At 36.1% G+C, this 18,832-nt stretch overlaps 1 protein-coding gene, 1 long non-coding RNA gene and 1 other non-coding gene across 3 annotated transcripts in view; 2 read left to right on the top strand and 1 right to left on the bottom strand.

Annotated features, from left to right (window-relative positions):
- The window catches only part of CEP128 (centrosomal protein 128), a 394,017-nt gene that overhangs the window by 283,790 nt on the left and 91,395 nt on the right, over window positions 1-18,832 (bottom strand). The window contains exon 15 of the mRNA XM_034993083.1: window positions 16,894-17,045. Within this exon, the coding sequence (XP_034848974.1) occupies window positions 16,894-17,045 (152 nt within the window). The remainder of the gene's footprint in view (window positions 1-16,893; window positions 17,046-18,832) is intronic.
- Window positions 1-18,832, top strand: part of LOC118002572 — a 32,292-nt gene that overhangs the window by 7,202 nt on the left and 6,258 nt on the right. The window lies entirely within an intron of this gene.
- LOC118002781 lies at window positions 15,044-15,150 on the top strand. Its single transcript, XR_004677156.1, has one exon. It is a non-coding gene; the product is annotated as a U6 spliceosomal RNA (small nuclear RNA).

The following is an 18,832-nucleotide window of genomic DNA, read 5'->3' as shown; positions in this document are numbered from 1 at the left end:
AGCCAAGGTAACTAAATTTATAAAGAGGACTCAATAATATCTACATATCAGAAGAATGATGACCTACACAAAATCAATTAGATAAACATCTGGAAGACTGACTGGCACATTTTAGGAACTCAACAATGGCAAAGGTTTATTACTAACTAGAAACAGCATTAAAATTAGAGAGATAGGCACCTGGTGGCTCAGTTGGTTAAGCAGTTAAGTGTCTGCCTTCAGCTCAGGTCATGATCCAGTATCCTGAGATCAAGCCCTGCATTGGGCTCCCCGCCCAGTGGGAGTCTGCTTCTCTGTCTCCCTCTGCCCCTCCCCACTGCTTGTGCATGCTTTCTCTCTCTCAAATAAGTAAAATTTTTAAAAAAAAAAATTGGAGAGGTAATCCAACGTCTATATTTTAAAGATGAGGAAATTGAGAGACAAGGAGATAAAGCAATCAATCCAAGATAAGGGAAGTAGTTTACAGCAGAGAAAGAACTAGCCACAGGACCCTAATATTCAAACTAACATTAATTCCACTTCACTGTATTACTGACTTGGATACTAGCCAAAAAACCTGTTAAATAATTAAGTAAGTTACCATGTTCTTTCCTGAGATAGGAGGAAATATTAAATAGGAATTATACAATCTCTGATGCAGGATGTTTCTGCAACATTCTGTCAACCGTCATAAAACTGAGAGGAAAAAAAAAAAATCACAGAATAGAGTTGACTTGGTTAAAACAAAATCAGGTATAGACTACTTATCTCCTTCTATGTTCAAGACACCGGCTAGACACTGAGGAAAGTACTGTATGAGAAACATTGATTGGGACAAATATGATCAAGCAGGAAGGAAGTGACATCAATGTTAGCTAGTAGAAACAGAATTTAAGTTAGTAAATTCAAGAGAAACTGCTCTGATCAGCAAGAATTCATAAAGAAAGGTACATATAATAAGGAGACAATGAGCAAACTCAAGTGTGAAGAAGAGAAAAGACTGGGTCACTGATAAAGGACAGGCATTTAAGACCAACAGTAGCATGGGCAAGAGCCACAGACTGGGCCATCATCAGGGCTGTTCATGAGGAGTAAAAGTTCAAGAGGGCTAAAAAGAGATTAAAAAGTAAGGTCAGAAACCAGGGTGGGAGAATGCTGATCCAGTTTAAGCTTGCGAAAGTTTTTCAGCAAGGGAATAACGTGATCAGATATGTGCTTGAGAAAGATTAATCACCAAAGGACATTATGCTAACATTAGGATATTAAAATATCATAGCAACATTAAAAATAATTGAAGATCATCCTTTTAAAGCAGGAATGGACTTTTAGAACCAACTTTTTTCTCATCTGAATTCCATTTTCAGCAATCAAATTCAATCGAGCTGGCTTATAATAGATCTATGGCATTCAAGAGACTAGGGGGAAAAAAAGAAAACACCACTTATCAGTCTCCGTCTTTCTGAAGAAAATATAGGTATGTTTCCATTCAATCCAATAAACATTAACTGCACTCAGCAATAGCCAAGCTGCTGAGACACAAAGACGAACAAGACGGCATGGTTCCACATTCTACTGCTACAGAGAACCATACAGCGTGGTTAGGCAGCAGACACGTAACAGTTATTTTTAATAAATGTGATATATATGAGCAATTTTTTCTTCTGTATTTCAAATTCAGCCTCTCTTCCCAATTTATGCTACCTAATCTATACTTACATTTCATTCTTCAGTGTCTTCATCTGTCCTTATCTTTATGTTTTCTAACAATGATTCTTTGTCAGAAAAGAGCCCTGAGCTAACACCATTAGGTGATAGCTAAGGGAACCAAAAGAAGATAATTTGCAGTTGCTAGTGAAAGTAATAAAGACAAAGAGCAAAAAAAGGGAGGCAGGGGGAAGAAAGAGGCAGAAACATGGCTAGAGAGAAAATGAATGCCCATGCCAGCCAATCTCAGAAGCCAACACCACTAGGGCAAGAGTGTGCATAGCATTCCTGTTCTGTTTCCCTTTGGTGCCTTCTTCCATGATGAAAGTGCTCATAACGTGGGTGTGGGCAGGGGAAATGTGGTTGAGAGGAGAACGGGGAAGAAGGAAAAGATTAACAAGAGAATCTGATCAACTAGACACCTCTCCCAAAAAGTCTTCTGTAAGAATTCAAAATAACTTGATTCTATAATATTTGAAAAAGAATGATCTCAAATTAGGGGCAAGCCAAATGGAAATACAGTCACTTGTAAAGGCTTTATTTACAAATGAAAAATTAGTGGAGAGAAAAAGCCACTTGGTCAATTTTCCCAAAGAGTTTGATAAAAGCCTCTTCTAAATTCTAGGACAAAAAATTACTATAAATTTTTCTTTTAATTTTTATAATTGCTAGCCTTTGAGTTTTAGATATGTCAAATATATGGTACAACAGTTATAGATACACAGACGTACACATCACATACTTTTTAGTACACTAAACATGTATACTGTAAACTTACGTGTTTGTATTATACTCACTTTATCAAAAATTTAAAAAAACAAATTTAAATTATTATAAAGATTAAGAGTTTTTATATCTTGGCATTGATGACAAGGTCATCTTAAGCATAAATGTTCTGGTTCCCAAGTCTCCTTGGTTGGAAGCACCATTCTTAATTATAAAATTTCTCATATAAACACAAACCACAAGAGAATGATCTGTTTTACAATACAGTGTCTAGAAACCCAGCACAGTGAAAAGTAGCAACTGCCTTATCAAAATGATACATTGAAACAAATATGATATTTAAAGTATAGGCAAATATAAAGCTCAATTCTTTATCAGGACAAAAATGGCGACAAAGTTAGTAAGTAACAAACAAGCCTCAAGTAGAACACCATTCGAAACAGAATTCAATTAATTATCTTAATACTGACTCTGTGAACAAAGACTAATCCCAGCCCAAAATATGACTTCCTTAAAGCAGACACAAGATGAAAACACTGACTGAATATGGATATTATATCCAAAATGAGATGTAAATATCTCAGTGAGAAAGAGGACTGATTCAAGCACAGGAAAAAATAAGTATTTTTTGTATTTATTGAAATTAAACTCTTTTCCAGCATGTTGGAACATTTTAGGTTCCACATGACCAGTTAATTGCATGTATAGATGATTTAGTTTTAACTAACCTAAAATGGACAGGAAGCTTTAAAAACAAAAACCTGCAAAGAAACTACACATTGAGGGGTGCCTGGGTGCTGCAGTCGGTTAAGTGTCTGACTTAGTTTCGGCTCAGGTAGCAATCTCAGGATCATGAGATTGAGCCCCATGTTGGGCTCTATGGTCAGCACAGAGTCTGCGTAAGACTCTCTCTCCCTCTGCCCCTCCCCCCCACGCTCACGGGCTCTCTCACTCTCTCAAATAAATAAATCTTTAAAAAAAACCCAAACTACACATTGAATATAACATTACTAATGTATGGATACGTATTTGTAAATGTGACATTAGGATTAACATGAATTCAACCAGCATTCTCAGAGTGCCAACTATGGACACAAAGCTAGCCTCAAGGGCTATGAAAAATACAAGGCAAGTCATGTTGCTCAGCTAAAAGAAAACCTGGTTAAGGGCACTGTGGTTTATGACCTGACCGACAGCAGTCAGCCCCATCTCTACCTCCTTCCAATATATTCTTATATTCCACAGAGGCTACAAAACTCAATGTTCAGACTCTCTTAAGCTAGGTTGGGGGCGGGGGGCAAATTAAATTCAATATAGAGAGAATTAGAATGTGGAAATGAGGTAGAGACAATATACTTGCTAATTTGGCTTTTTGCTACTGGCCAGCAAGGTCTTAAAGATATAATTTATTTTGTTCCATAGTGAATATCCCCCTTTGTGCTATCCCTTCTTAGAAGCCTAAGCAAGGCCACATCTGCCAGTATTATTATAAACAACTATTGCATAAAATACCTAGAGCAGTTCCATTTCCCACACTAACCCCTAACTGATGTTATAAAGTTTTGCTTTTACTGTATAAACAAAAGAACAGATTTAATAGGATTTCACCTGAAATTCTCGGCTTCTCAATTAAGCCATGCCCCACTCACCTCTACTGGGAAATTAGCCTGACATACTCTTGCATGTCTTGATAAACTCATTCATTTCTGTATAATCTAGGTGTTTTATGAACTGATAGTGAGAGGACAACTAATCAATTTTCCACAGTCAGGAGAACTAAGGGAAGTCTCTGAATAAAAGAACTTAAACCAAGCAAAACAAGTATGGTAGCCCAGAAATATAGCTACAGGAAGCTAAATCAGGCCATCACTCATTGGGATCTCACTATTTAAAACTTGTTAAAGTCATGATTGGTAGAAAGTAGAATATATACTTAAAATCTGTGAGTCAATTTTTCTTAACTCAAGCAAAATACATATTAATAATCTTTAATAACTGATTCAAACCCTTTTATTAGTTAGGGATCAGCTACATAAAATATCAGGGGCCACTATAATAACAATGTCACAAATAATTCTTCCTTTACAAATAAAACCTTCTGTCTTTTCTATCCTAATTTGTCTACATATACTATTACCATTTTCTTTTTGCCAAATGAAGCAGAGACACAGAAAAGGACATTAATCCCAAATAACAGGTTCCTCGGTCTTTCTCAGTGATTTAAAATAATTATTTCTCCACAAATCCTATGAGAACATATCTGCTTCATACAACTACAGTTTCCTTGTACTTTTTAATGAAACATGATACTAAGCTTAAGCAAAGTACAGAAAATAATGTTCAATTAATTAAATACATTCATCTCTTTGTGAAGAAATAAAATATTAACTTCTGTTTCATTAGCCATGATGTTCACTACATGGAACATTTTAAATACACATTTCTTCAGAGTATTCAACTTATTACACAAGGGCACATATAATTAAAATCTAGGCCCCAGCAACACACTGGGGGAATTCTGACCCTGGCACACATATCTCAAGTATATTTGTGTTTTCTTCATTTTTCTCACACTCTATTAGACTGATAATTGTAACTCTGCAACTCTGATGTTTAACTAAAGTAGGCACTTTGGGAGAAGAAAATTTGAATACAGATAAGATAAAACCAAAGCAGATTGGTATTTGGGACTGCTTTTGATTGAGGTGGAACTGCCTCTGATTAACACATTTGTTATGAAATGCAATAGGACAAAGCACGTATCAATACAAGACAGACACCTGTGTCTCACCAGTATCGATGTGGCAGCTCAGAGGACCAAGATAAAGTTCATAGTTCAACTAAAGAAATATGTCATCCCTAATTACATTATATATAGCAAAGAGGAGAACTTAAATGTAACCTAACACTTAATATTATTGCTCTACATCATTATAGAGCACAGAGATCAGACACATTATCTTACATGATACAATAGCGCTGTGCACTTGAGAGAAATCAACTTTTCTTGATTTCTCAATTTTTATTTCTTGAGACAAATCAAAGCTAAGGAGGCTAAATGAGATAAAAAGAGCCCTTTTTTTTTTTTTAAAGATTTATTTATTTGAGAGAGCTAAAATGAGAGAGTACATGAGAGGGGGGAGGGTCAGAGGGAGAAGCAGGCTCCTCGCTGAGCAGGGAGCCCGATGTGGGACTCAATCCCGGGACTCCAGGATCATGACCTGAGCCGAAGGCAGTTGCTTAACCAACTGAGCCACCCAGGCGCCCCCCTATTTTTTTAAGTAAATACTGTTTCAAACAAAAATAATGATCACTTGAGATACCACCTCACACCCATTAGGATGGCTACTATTAAAAAAACCAAAAACAAACAACAACAACAGGGGAAAAAAAAAAAAGGCAGAACAAGTGATGAGGATGTGGAGAACCTAGAACCCTTTGTGCACTGCTGGTAGGAATAGAAAATGGTATAGCCACTGTGGAAAAAAGTATGGTGGTTCTTCAAAAGATTAAACACAGAATTACCTCGTGATCTAGTAATTTTATTTTTGGATATGTACCCCAAAAATTGGAAGCAGGGTCTCAAAGAGATATTTGTACACTCATGTTCATAACAGCATTAATTATAATAGCTAACATGTGGAAGGAACTCAGGTATCCATCAACTGACGCATGGATAAGCAAAATGCGGTATATAGATAGAATGGAATATTATTCAGCCTTGAAAAGGAAGGAAATTCTGCAATATGCTACAACATAGATGAACTTTGAGGACATTATGTTAAGTGAAGTAAGCCAAGCACAAAAAGACAAATACTGTATGATTCCACTTATATGAGGTACTCAGAGCAGTCAATCTCATAAAGACAAAGTATAATAGTTATAATGCTGGTTGCCAGAAAGTTGGTGGGAGGGAGGTTGGTTAGGATGGGGAGTGGGAGTTATTATTTAATAGAGAGTTTCAGTGGGGATGAGGATGGATGGTTGTACAACAATGTGAATTTATTTAATACCACTAAACTGTATATTTAAAAATGGTTAAGATGGTAATTTTATGATTTGTACATTTTACCACAAAAAAAAAGAAAAATAATAAACCCTTTCTTGACTCCAGTTGATTTTCTAGGAAGGGCTGGCTATGAGGGATGTTTCTTTAATCAGCTCTCAATAAAATCCAAGACTACCACGCTCCCACCATACAGCCATGTCATATTCAGGGAAAGTAAAATCAGTGTGCCATCTATATCAAAAGGAATTCAAGACATGGCTCCTAATCCAATTTCATACCATCCAATCACATTCCCACCTGTTAAGTTCCACCTATGGTTAAGTAAAATTTTTTTTTTTAAAGATTTTTATTTATTTATTGAGAAAGATAGTGATAGAGAGCATGAGAGGGGGAGAGTCAGAGGGAGAAGCAGACTCCCTGCTGAGCAGGGAGCCCGATGCAGGACTCGATCCCGGGACTCGAGGATCATGACCTGAGCCGAAGGCAGCCGCTTAACCAACTGAGCCACCCAGGCGCCCCGGTTAAGTAAAATTATTAATTAAAAACTCAAGTCACACTGACCTCATTTCAAGTGCTCTAAGAGTACATATGGCTAACAAACTGAACAGCACAGCTATAAAACATCTCCATCATTGTTGAAAATGCTACTGGGCAATGCTAATCTAAGGCAACCACTGATTCATACCAACATGACTTGATATTCTTTATAATTTTTCTCCTCCTTTGTATGTATAGGTAGAGATCCTTTCCTGTTCTTAATGTTGATTATGTATATACTCTTTAAAAAAAAATAAATTGCATAAATTTTACCTAAGAGTGGAAAAAAATTCTATTTGTTCTCAAAAATCAATACTTAGGACAATATGTTTTGTGGAAACAATGTGATTGAACACGATTCAGTGGCTTGTTTTTAGTTTAGATCTGACCAAAGTTCGTTTTAGTTTGGTATTTGGTTTTAATTATTGTCTTAGCTGAAATACATAACCTGACTTGTTAGTGTTAATAATTTTCTTATAGAGTGTCTGGATTTTTTAAAATATCAATTGGAAATAAAGACAGCATTATTAATTCCTTTAAACAGATACCTTTCCTTCTCCCTTAATTACTGCCTGGACTATTAGCCCTATTACATTGGTGAATAGAAGGGAAGTGCTGGCTTCATTTCCAATCAGTATTTCACTATTAAGTACAGTGTGCGCTATAGGTTTTTAGTAGATACCCCTTCAGTATCAGGAAGTTTCCCTCTCTTCCTTTTTACTAAAAGTTTCCCTAATTAATGGATGTTGAACTTTCATAAATGCTTTATCTCTATTCTTTGAGACACTAATATGATTTTCTCTTATACTGATTACAAGTGTTAAAACAACCAGGCATTGCTATCATGAACCAAATATATAGGAATGATATATAAACATGATACCAGTCTTTTGTTCCATATAGGATCTGTGAATATCTTCCCCCAGGGTGGCTTGTTCTTTTCATTTTCCTAATACAGCCAAGTATAAGGAAGAAATTTTTAATTTTGTTCAAGTCCGATTTATAGTTAGTTTCGTTTATGATTCATGCTTTTGGTGTCCTAGTAAAAAATCTTTGTTTATCCAGTGTTGGAAGTCATAGTACAGTCATAGTAAGTACATAGTAAGTACACAGTAAGTCAATAAGACTTTTTTTTGGAAGTTTTTTTGTTTGTTTTTTTAAGTAAGCTCCACGCCAAATGAGGGGCTTGAACTCGTGACCCTGAGATCAAGAGTCATATGTTCTACTGAATGAGCCAGCCAGGTGCCCCTGGAAGTAATTTTTTTTTCTAATTTTATTTATTTATTTATTTGACAGAGAGAGATAGCGAAAGAGGGAACACATGCAGGGGGAGTGGGAGAGGGAGAAGCAGGCTCCCCACTGATCAGGGAGCCTGATGTAGGGCTCGATCCCAGCACTCTGGGATCATGACCTGAGTCGAAGGCAGACGCTTAATGACTGAGCCACCCGCGGCACCCCTTGGAAGTAATTCTTTTAACTGTTTCACTTTCTTCCTCTGTATTAGTTATATACTGATTACTCTTCTTTTAGTAGTTACCCTAAAGGTTACTATATGCATCCTTCACTTATTAACATATAAAGTAGATTAGTAATTTTATAACACACTTCATTAAGAATCAAAGACCTATAGAGGGGCCATCATCCCCCAGATAGACAAATAGAGTCAAACACTGAAGGCAAAGACAATGAGAAAATCTGGAAAACAGCTAAAGAAAAGTGACTCATCATGAATGAAGAATGCAATAGGATCAAAACTTATCATGAGAAACAAGGAAGAACAAAAACCAGTGGGCTGGCATATTCAAAGTGCTAAAAGACAGTCAACTAAAATCTTATATCCAGCAAAATGAGGTGTAATAGGGGCGCCTGGGTGGCTCAGTCGTTAAGCGTCTGCCTTCGGCTCAGGTCATGATCCCAGGGTCCTGGGATCGAGCCCCGCATCGGGCTCCCTGCTCAGCAGGAAGCCTGTTTCTCCCTCTCCTACTCCTCCTACTTGTGTTCCCTCTCTTGCTGTATCTCTCTCTCTGTCAAATAAATAAATAAAATTTAAAAAAAAATAAAAATGAGGTGCAATAAAGACATTCTCAGATAAACAAAAAATGAGAAAATGTGTTGCTAGTAAGCCAGCCTACAAGAAATATTCAAGGAAGTTTTTCAGGTTGAAAGCAATTGATACTCAACAGTAATTCAAATCCACACATACAAAAAAAGAGGGCCAACAGAGTCCAGTGACTCCACCACCATGGTCACAGACGACTGTACCAATGAACTAATGCTAAACCCAAAACAGCGATGGCTCAAGTTTTCTTATCTTTGCAATCTAAAGAGTCTCAATGACAGCACTGTTTCTCCATGAAGCCCAGGGGGGCAGCTGTCAAGATAGTTTCTTGCCTCCCTACATTAAACCCCCATTTGAGTGTTTCCCAGTTTCCTGTAGCCTAGAAGGAACAAACAAATATAACTGGATAATGTGGCATAATAAGCCTGTAAAACTATAAAACCATTGTTCAGATTTTCAATCACCAATTACCAATTTCTATTTGAAGATATTTCCGCTGTTTTTTGTATTCTGATGACTCTTTGCTTTTACATTTATTGTTCTGTCCTCGGAGGATGGGGGCCATCTTGGTACGGTAAGGATGGGTACTCCTCATGCCCAACTCCTAAGGTTCAGACTCCCCATACCTTTGTTCCTCATTTTAAATCTCACTATGATTCTGCCCATCCATATTGAAGGGGGCCTGGCTTTCCTAGTGAAGTGAAACTTCAGTGCTAAATGTGAGTTCAATGATTGTGACTTTACAGAGGGCAATGAATGTTGTTTTCATTTGTGTGCCCCCAAATTCTACCACTAGACTCAATACCTAATACTCTTAATCAAAATTTACTGAACAAAAGACTGAATAAATTGGGGTTCTTTGCCAGTTAGAAGATAGAAAAACAGATCATAAAACCAGAAACCAAACCACATAATAAATTATATAACCTAAGCATGCATATGGATGGAAGTCTCATAAAATTCTTCAGAGGAATAAGAAAAAAAATGAATCTAATATTTGGTTAAACCCTACCTATCTATCCAGCTCTTATGTTAATCATCACACATTACATCATTAGTTTTTGATGTAGTGTTCCATGATTCATTGTTTGTGTATAACACCCAGTGCTCCATGCAATACGTGCCCTCTTTAATACCCATCACCTGGCTAACCCATTCTCCCACCCCCCTCCCTCTAGAACCCTCAGTTTGTTTTTCAGAGTCCATCGTCTCTCATGGTTCATCTCCCCCTCCGATTTCTCTCCCTTCATTCTTCCCCTCCTGCTATTTTCTTCTTTTTTTTAAACATATATTGTATTATTTGTTTCAGAGGTACAGATCTGTGATTCAACAAGATTTATATTCTTTTTATAATGTCCTGTTCTCTACTAGAACTATCTTATGATCTAATTTCTTAACATATTAATAACCAATGTTTTGTTTTGTTTTTTTTTAAAGATTTTATCTATTTATTTGACAGAGAGAGACACAGTGAGCCTGGAACACAAGCAGGGGGAGTGGGAGAGGGAGAAGCAGGCCTCCCTCAGAGAAGGGAGCCCAATGGGGGGCTTGATCCCAGGACCCTGGTATCATGACCCGAGCCGAAGGCAGACGCTTAACGACTGAGCCACCCAGGTGCCCCAATAACCAATGTTTTAAAATTGATTTCTGTCAACTCCAGTATCTGAACAGTCTATATGCCTATTTCTATTTCTCACTTATATCTTGTTTTTTAGTAATGTGGTTTTATTTCTTGATATGACTGCTAAGTTTTGATCAAATGCTAAACACTATATAACAAATTATAGAAATAATATGAGGGCTCTGAATAATGCCTTCCTCCTCGAAAGATCTACTTTTGTTTAGATGAGCAGTTAGGGTAGGGACAGATAACATCACAGCAGATTCAAAGCTATGTTACAGTCTTTGTGACTGTTGGTGCATTTCCAGCTTACCCAGACTCTAGGGTTTAGCCCTTGGGGTATCCCAACTGAAAGAGTGGGATGATTAGCAGCGTCCTTCTTCTTTAATGGGCCTAAGTTCTACTGTAAGCTTTGTTCAGTTTGTGACTTAAACTTTTCAGGGGAAAAGTGGTGCCAAGTATCAGATTCATCACTCTGCATTCCACTCCTCAACAGAATACATGATTCCTCCTGTCCTGATACCCAGATAACTCTCTGATAACTTCAAACATATTTTTAAAAATATATGTCTTACCCAGCTTTTCTAGTTTTTCTCAGTAAGAAGTCTGTTCTGCAACAAGCTAATCCACCATTAACAAAGGCAGAAACTGTTCTCTAATCAGAATTGCCAAAAGTTTACCTAATTTGTTAATCTTCACTGAGGAAGAGCAAACTATAGCCTAACACCATTATAGGTTCCCCCCAAATAAGCACTGTATCACATAAACTCATACTTCATGCAAGTAAAGTACTAGAAATTAAATACGTTTAATACATTTGAAAAAACTGCTAACACTGACCTTTGCTTATGTTAGCCATGTGTTACTTATTAAAAACGTTTTTTTGCAAAGATAATTTATACCATTCCAACATTTAAGAGTACAACAGGCCCACTGTTTTCATTGTTTAAGGCTGAGTATAGTCTCATTTCTCCTGGTAGAAAGCTGCCTGAAAACAAACTTCTAAAACACAATTTAAGTCTCCACTTAAAATGATAACGCTATCAAATTAAAATCACTCTAAAGGTTAACTATAACGACTTCGGGAATAATGCATAAACAATTAAGATATGCTTATTATAAAGTCTACTCTATATCCCTTTAATAGCGTTTGTAGTGGTCAAGAAATGAACTATCAATTACTAAGATTCTGCAAAAAATATTACCTCATTTGTTACATATCACCTATTTTTCCATAACAAGTCCTTTGATAATTATTCCCAAAGGTATATATTATCTTTATACTTGCTTTTAACGTCAAATCTATCTATAATTAATATAAATTATCAATACTTCATTGTTATGTGGGGAGTGTAAGTTTCTCCCTCCCCCCACCCCCTCATGCATGTGTCCACATACACGTGCACACACATCACAGAGACATACACAAAGGCCTACACATTCAACTTATACATAAAACACATGAGGCAGAAATTATCATGACTTCAGAAAATAAAGAACTTGAAAATTGACACTTTTATTCCTAAATTATTTCTTTACTGACCCTACTAAATAGTAAATATTGGTGATGTCTCAAAGGAAAATTTAAAATATTTGATCCACTTCTACTTTCTGGCTTGATAGAAATACTATGCAACTGTGAGTTACAGAAAACAGAAGAGCTGCCTTTCTTCACAACTCCGATTTTTCCATAGATGAAAGATTTAAGAATTAAACTAAATCATCTTCAAAGTGTAAAAGTTCACTTAGTTTTGGAGTTTTTACTTGTAGGGCATCTCTGCCAGTAGTCATCTTCATGAAGAACTCGGAGAATAGAGCATTTGTGGACTTAGCAATCTGCTTCAATGTCAGTTAATGTGGTTAATAACAGAGGCAGACCTCATCTGCACTAGGTTCGACAATTATAGCCTGTCTATAAAGTTTTGCTGCCAGTATTTGTTTTCTTTATAATCTGTGTACTAAAAATTACTTAGTACTCAGTACCTTATTTTACAACAAGCACTTGGATAAGGAAGAAATTATTAAGATAAAAAAAAAAGAATAGAAAATTACAGATAGGACAATGTAGGTCTCTAAGAAGGGCTTTAAAGTAGTATTGAATTGGGGTGCCTGGGTGGCTCAGTCGTTAAGCGTCTGCCTTTGACTCAGGTCATGATCCCAGAGTCCTGGGATCGAGCCCCACATCGAGCCCCACTTCGGGCTCCCTGCTCCGCGGGAGGCCTGCTTCTCCCTCTCCCACTCCCCTCACTTGTGTTCCCTCTCTCTCCCTGTCTCTCTGTCAAATAAATAAATAAAATATTTTAAAAAATAAAAAAATAAAAAAAAAAATAGGGGTGCCTGGGTGGCTCAGTCGTTAAGCGTCTGCCTTCGGCTCAGGTCGTGATCCCGGGGTCCTGGGATCGAGCCCCACGTCGGGCTCCCTGCTCCGCGGGAAGCCTGCTTCTCCCTCTCACACTCCCCTTGCTTGTGTTCCCTCTCTCGCTGCCTCTCTCTCTGTCAAATAAATAAATAAAATCTTTAAAAAAAAAAAAATTAAAAAATTAAAAAAATAAAGTAGTATTGAATTGAAGGGGGCATTATTAGATAGCAAAGTAGCCAGCTTTATATATAAGAAATGCAAGAATCAAAAGTTTATCTTAAAAGCATATTAAAAGGAACAACCTTCCTTCTGTTCCAAATGTACTCATCATCAAAAAGAAAAGTTATTATTGATTATCATTTGTTTTCCACTACCCTCTTTTTAAAAGTAAATTATGGCATTACAGTTCTAAGTTTCCGCTAATGAATAATCATGTCAGTTGTCACTCAATTATCACTTTCAACATTTAATCTAAATTATGTACAGCACCTTGTGTTTTTTTTCTTTCTTTGAAGTTCCTTGTTGAATTTAAAAGTCAAATTTTTTTCTTCAAGAAAACTAAGTTGATGGAAGTTGGAGGCTGAGATTAAATCAGGGAGAATCATTGATCAAGGATACTTGGAATTCTTATGAATACAAATAGCCTATCAAGGTTAATGAGGTTCAACTCAAGTTTAGAAGAAGAAAAAAAATGTACTTAGTATTTTCTATGCATATACAGATTTAGGGTTTTAGGTACAATTTGAAAGGTAAATTATGCAAACCCAAACTCAGCTTTCATTCTGGTTTTTTACAAGCTATTTTCACTGTTTTTCTCCAGTGTAAAACAACTGCTTAAAACATATACTCTGGATCAACAAAAACTAATGCAATTAGTGAGAAAGAGCAAGGGTCCCCTTGAATACTGACCGACAACTCTCCCAGAAATTAATGTGCTTTTAAAGAATGACCAGACAACAAATGTTAGCTTTGAAAACTAACCATAAAAGTGTTCTACAATTCACTATTTCAGTCAACAAATACTAATATGGGTAAGACACTATCGGGGCACAAAGAAATACAGAGATAAGACCTGGTTCTTAACCCATACTCATTTATGATTTGAAGAAAGATATACGTATTTAATTCATAAGTGGCTTCCAGAATGCCACAAGTTTGATTTACAACATCATCGTGTACTGGTAAACGACCCAGAGCAAAATCTGTGCATAGCAACATATTAAAAGAAAATGCAAACAGAAGGTTGAGCATCAGAGTGGAAGCAGAGAAGATTGTTAGAAAGACAAAAGAAGTCAGTTCAACACACTCCAAAAATAAAAACAGAATCTGGTGAAATAAATAGATCCCTGGTTACAAGGACTCTGTTAAAGAGAGGTAGAGGGTGGGAGAGCCTTACCATAGCCAGGAACAAACAGTCCTTTACACATCAGTATTCTCTGACTGTGTTCACCAAGCAACTTCTTGGTTACTAATTCACCTTTCTAAAACCTAGGTATAGAAAATTGGGTGACTTGATGCTCTGCATACAACTGTTTAAATATCCATATAGAGCCCCCACAGGGTACATCAATGAGCTGGCATTCTTTTATATACTGTTCTCTGATGGGTTTCATTGTTAGTATGAATGTCTCCTGGGCCACATTAATTCTAGGACACAGAAAATTCAAGTTTCCAGATGTGAAGACAAGACTGAAACACAAGGTCTTCACCAAGGTAAGGACATCGAGGTCAGATTTGTCTTAGTGACAGGGCAGCTTTCTTCTGCAGTCCCCTATCTCCTTCATTTCAATTCATTTTGAAATTTTAAAGACATATACCTATATACTTTAAGGCAGTGTGAGAAAGGTGCCATAAGAATATTAGTGATGTGAGTGAAAGGATGGGGTATAGAAGGAAGGATTATCACATGTAGAAGCTATAGCCAAAGAAGGCTTCAGGAAGGAAAAGGCTTAGGATTTCCACAAAAAGAGGACCTTATAGAATCAGTGAACAACGGGAATAAAGTCAAAAAAATGGAAATGAGTAGGAGTTTAAGAAAAAATGAGTTAAGTGCTCACTTCGGCAGCACATATACTAAAATTGGAACAATACAGAGAAGATTAGCATGGCCCCTGCACAAGGATGACACACAAATTCGTGAAGCGTTCCATATTTAAAAAAAAAAAGAAAAAATGAGTTGACAAGACTGGGTATAAGGTTTTGTAGGAAAGGTGTTAGGAAGTTAAAGAGAAAGAGACTAGTGATTGAACAAACCACAAGAAAGAGTATTATGGCAAATGTTTTGGGGCCTGACCAATTAGTCACATTTTGTGCATGTTTTCTTATTTATATTTGGTTTCTAAAAAGCAATTAAAGAAGATTAAACTTCATTATAGAATGTCTAAGGCAACACCAATTTTTTTTTTTAGAGAGAGAGAGCAAGCGCAAGTAGGGCAGAGGGAGAGAATCTTAAGCAGGCTCCATGCCCAGCGTGGAGCCCAACGTAGGGCTTGATCTCACGACCCTGAGATCATGACCCGAGACTAAACCAAGAGTCGACACTTAACCAACAGCCACCCAGGTGACCCCAACACCAAATACTTTTGAAAACTAAAGCAGAAACTAAATGCTTGTCAATTAAATTTCAATCAAATACCCAACAGAAGTCACATTGAGTGATCCATGACCGATACCATCACAAAGTCTACGCTAGATGTCATTTTGAGAACAGCTTGGTGATGTTCAAAGGGCCTTCACAAGGTATGAAAAATAAGCTATAATCAGAAGTGTCACAAAATCTAAAACAATGGATATAAAATTTAATTAATTATTTTATTGTTAAAAATAAAGTCGGGGGGAAAATAAAACTAGTTAATGGGAATTTCTTCCAGAATAAAGAATGTCTTTGTAATACCTTTTTAATGGCAACTGGGAAAAAAATCTTTCATCCTCCAAAAGGAATTTGATCCAAATCTAAAATACATTTTCCACTGATGCACTGACAAGATGAAAGAGAAACTCAGACTGCAGTAACATTAAATATTTCCTTTGTATTATATAAAGTTAGGTATCTTTGGGGCGCCTGGGTGGCTCAGTTGGTTAAGCAACTGCCTTCGGCTCAGGTCATGATCCCGGAGTCCCGGGATCGAGTCCCGCATCAGGCTCACCCTGCTCAGCAGGGAGTCTGCTTCTCCCTCTGACCCTCCTCCCTCTCATTCTCTGTGTCTCATTCTCTCTCTCGCAAATAAATAAAATCTTAAAAAAAAAAAAAAATTTTTAAAGTTAGGTATCTTTAACACCAATTTTCTACCTTTCATTATAATTTAGAAAATTCTTCAAATGTGGCACCTTATTACAATTAGAATACAACTTCACTAATAAAAACAGATATAGAAGAGGACTGATACATATCTATTTCCAAATCTGTCATCCATGTTTGATATAATTTATATAATTATATTAGAATTAAGACATCTCCTTTTTATGAAGTTCTTTCTTTTGATTTTTAATATTTTTGGATAATTACCCCAATTCTGCCTCATGTAGAGCCGTGAGAGATTTAAAAACCTTTATGGTACCTTTTTTTGCTGTGCCTTCTGCCAGTTTCACCCCAAAATAAATGATAACTCACCATTCCTTCAAAGAAAGGCCCCATCTCTCTGAAGGAAGGGCTCAACTGCCACTATAACAAAAATGTTTTCAAGTTTAATAGGTTCCTGACTTTAAGGTCCAAATGAAAGAGAAATGAATCCATAGACATCTCTATGTGTAATTAAAGTAGTCATCTACATAACTTTACATTACATATACTCAAACTAGAGTTCATAAAATACTACAAAATTTCTATTAAAACTTCATTAAGCAATTCTCTGAAACAGAACTAAAGTCCTTTGAATACAACTTAAAAATAGCAAAGTCACCTCTATATGTGCTGCAAACTGTGCTTTCTCCTTGTCTTTTCGCTCCATGCACCGCTTCGCTTCCTCTAACTCAGATGCCATTGCACTGAAGTTCAGCTGCACCCTCAAATCTGACATCTGCTTCTCCAGATTCTCTTTTTCCTGCTCAACCCCTTGAAAGAGAAAATGTAAGGCTTGACAGTTGTTCTTTATTCACAGGAGAATGTACTTTGAAATGGTACAAAGCCTTGGTGTTCTAATATTCCAGCTAACATAACCCACTATTAACACTCAATAGACTTTTCAGAATTTGCCAGCCTATTGTTTCAAGTCTCACTCAGTATTCTAAAATATATACACTGATGTGTTATCCAATATTATTCCATTTTGATACTAAAACTTGAAATGTTAGCAGATTTCTAGTACAACTGAACTCAGGGAAATCCTACATATTTTTTCTTTAACTTTCCTTACATCTCTACCTCCAAACTCTAACACAGAAATACTGAAAGAATTTTCAACTGAGTTATACATTAACTGAAAGTTACTGAAGTTGACACACAAAATAATTCTTTCTTGCAAAATAAACAAATGATACTGTTAAATCTCTGTGTATGATCATTAACTAACTAATTCTGGAGACTACCACCTGAAATTATATCACTGAACAATATAGACAGACTTAGTATTTAATTCAACATACTTGGTCTGTGACGCCAGGACACTGTAACACCACCTTCTTCAAACATAAATAACACAAAAACCTTTTCTCAATTACCTTAAACTCCAAGAATAGAAACAAGACATATAAAATACTTCCTTGAGTCTAAGATGCCAAAAATTGGAACATATATTACCAATTTAACTATTTTTCTGGTAGTTTCCTTTCCAGGAAAGGAAAGGAAGGAAATGCTAGCAAATTAAATTTATACATCATTCATAAGACACATCTGAACTTAAGAGATATCAAAGTGTTCAAAATTGTACATCTTGTATGTACATGGATGGAAGAAGATACATAGGCATCTTAATAGCATGACAAAGGCAATGACAGACACTATACAGATATTTTACAGATACAGTTATCATACAGAAATAGTACAAAGGAGAGAGTGATTAACTCTATCTTGATGAAAAACTCAGGTAGGAAGAAACAGAAACTAAGTTAAAGAATGAATATAGACTCTCACCAAGCAAAAGAGATGGGGAGTTGGGGTGATAATTCAGAGAAAGGAAGAGACATAAAGCACAGAGGTACAATACTGGATTTAATATTCAGGTAGCTGCACACAGTACTTCCACATAGCTACCACATAAGAGGGAAGGAAGAAGGAGAGTCAGCAGGGTGTTTATACATTGCTAGGGAGCTTAGAAATTATCCTATAGATGAGGAATTAGCAAACATTTTCTGTAAAGGGTCAGAGAGTAAATATTTTAGGCTTATGATCTCTGTCACAACTACTCAACTCTGCCATTGTATTGCAAAAGTAACCTAGACAGTGAATAAATGAATGGGAATAGCTATATTCCAATAAAGCTTATTTACAAAAGTCTGGATTTGCCCCTTGGGCCATACTTTGCGCAGCCCTGCTAGATTTCCAACCTGAAAATATGCATATTTGTTTATGTGTAAAAGTATGTATTCATTTTACAAATATATATTTTAAATTTTATATTTAGATAGGTATAAATATGCATATGTGTGTGCATATAACCTATCTCTAGAGTGTCTATCTTAATATATAGGCATACATTTCAGGATATATATTATTATACATACAAAGTAACAGGAATATATATTATATAAAATATGGAGATATTAATACATATGAATACATGTATTAATACATATACATAATTTGTGAAACATATATTTAATGTGGAAACATAATAATTTGATAAGTTTCATAATCTAGACACATATAAAATAATATGGATATATAAATATATACCTAGGTAC

Source organism: Mirounga leonina, unplaced genomic scaffold, assembly GCF_011800145.1.
Source record: "Mirounga leonina isolate KUSES-001 unplaced genomic scaffold, KU_Mleo_1.0 Mir_82, whole genome shotgun sequence".
NCBI lineage: Eukaryota > Metazoa > Chordata > Mammalia > Carnivora > Phocidae > Mirounga > Mirounga leonina.
This window is presented reverse-complemented; position numbering and strand designations above follow the sequence as displayed.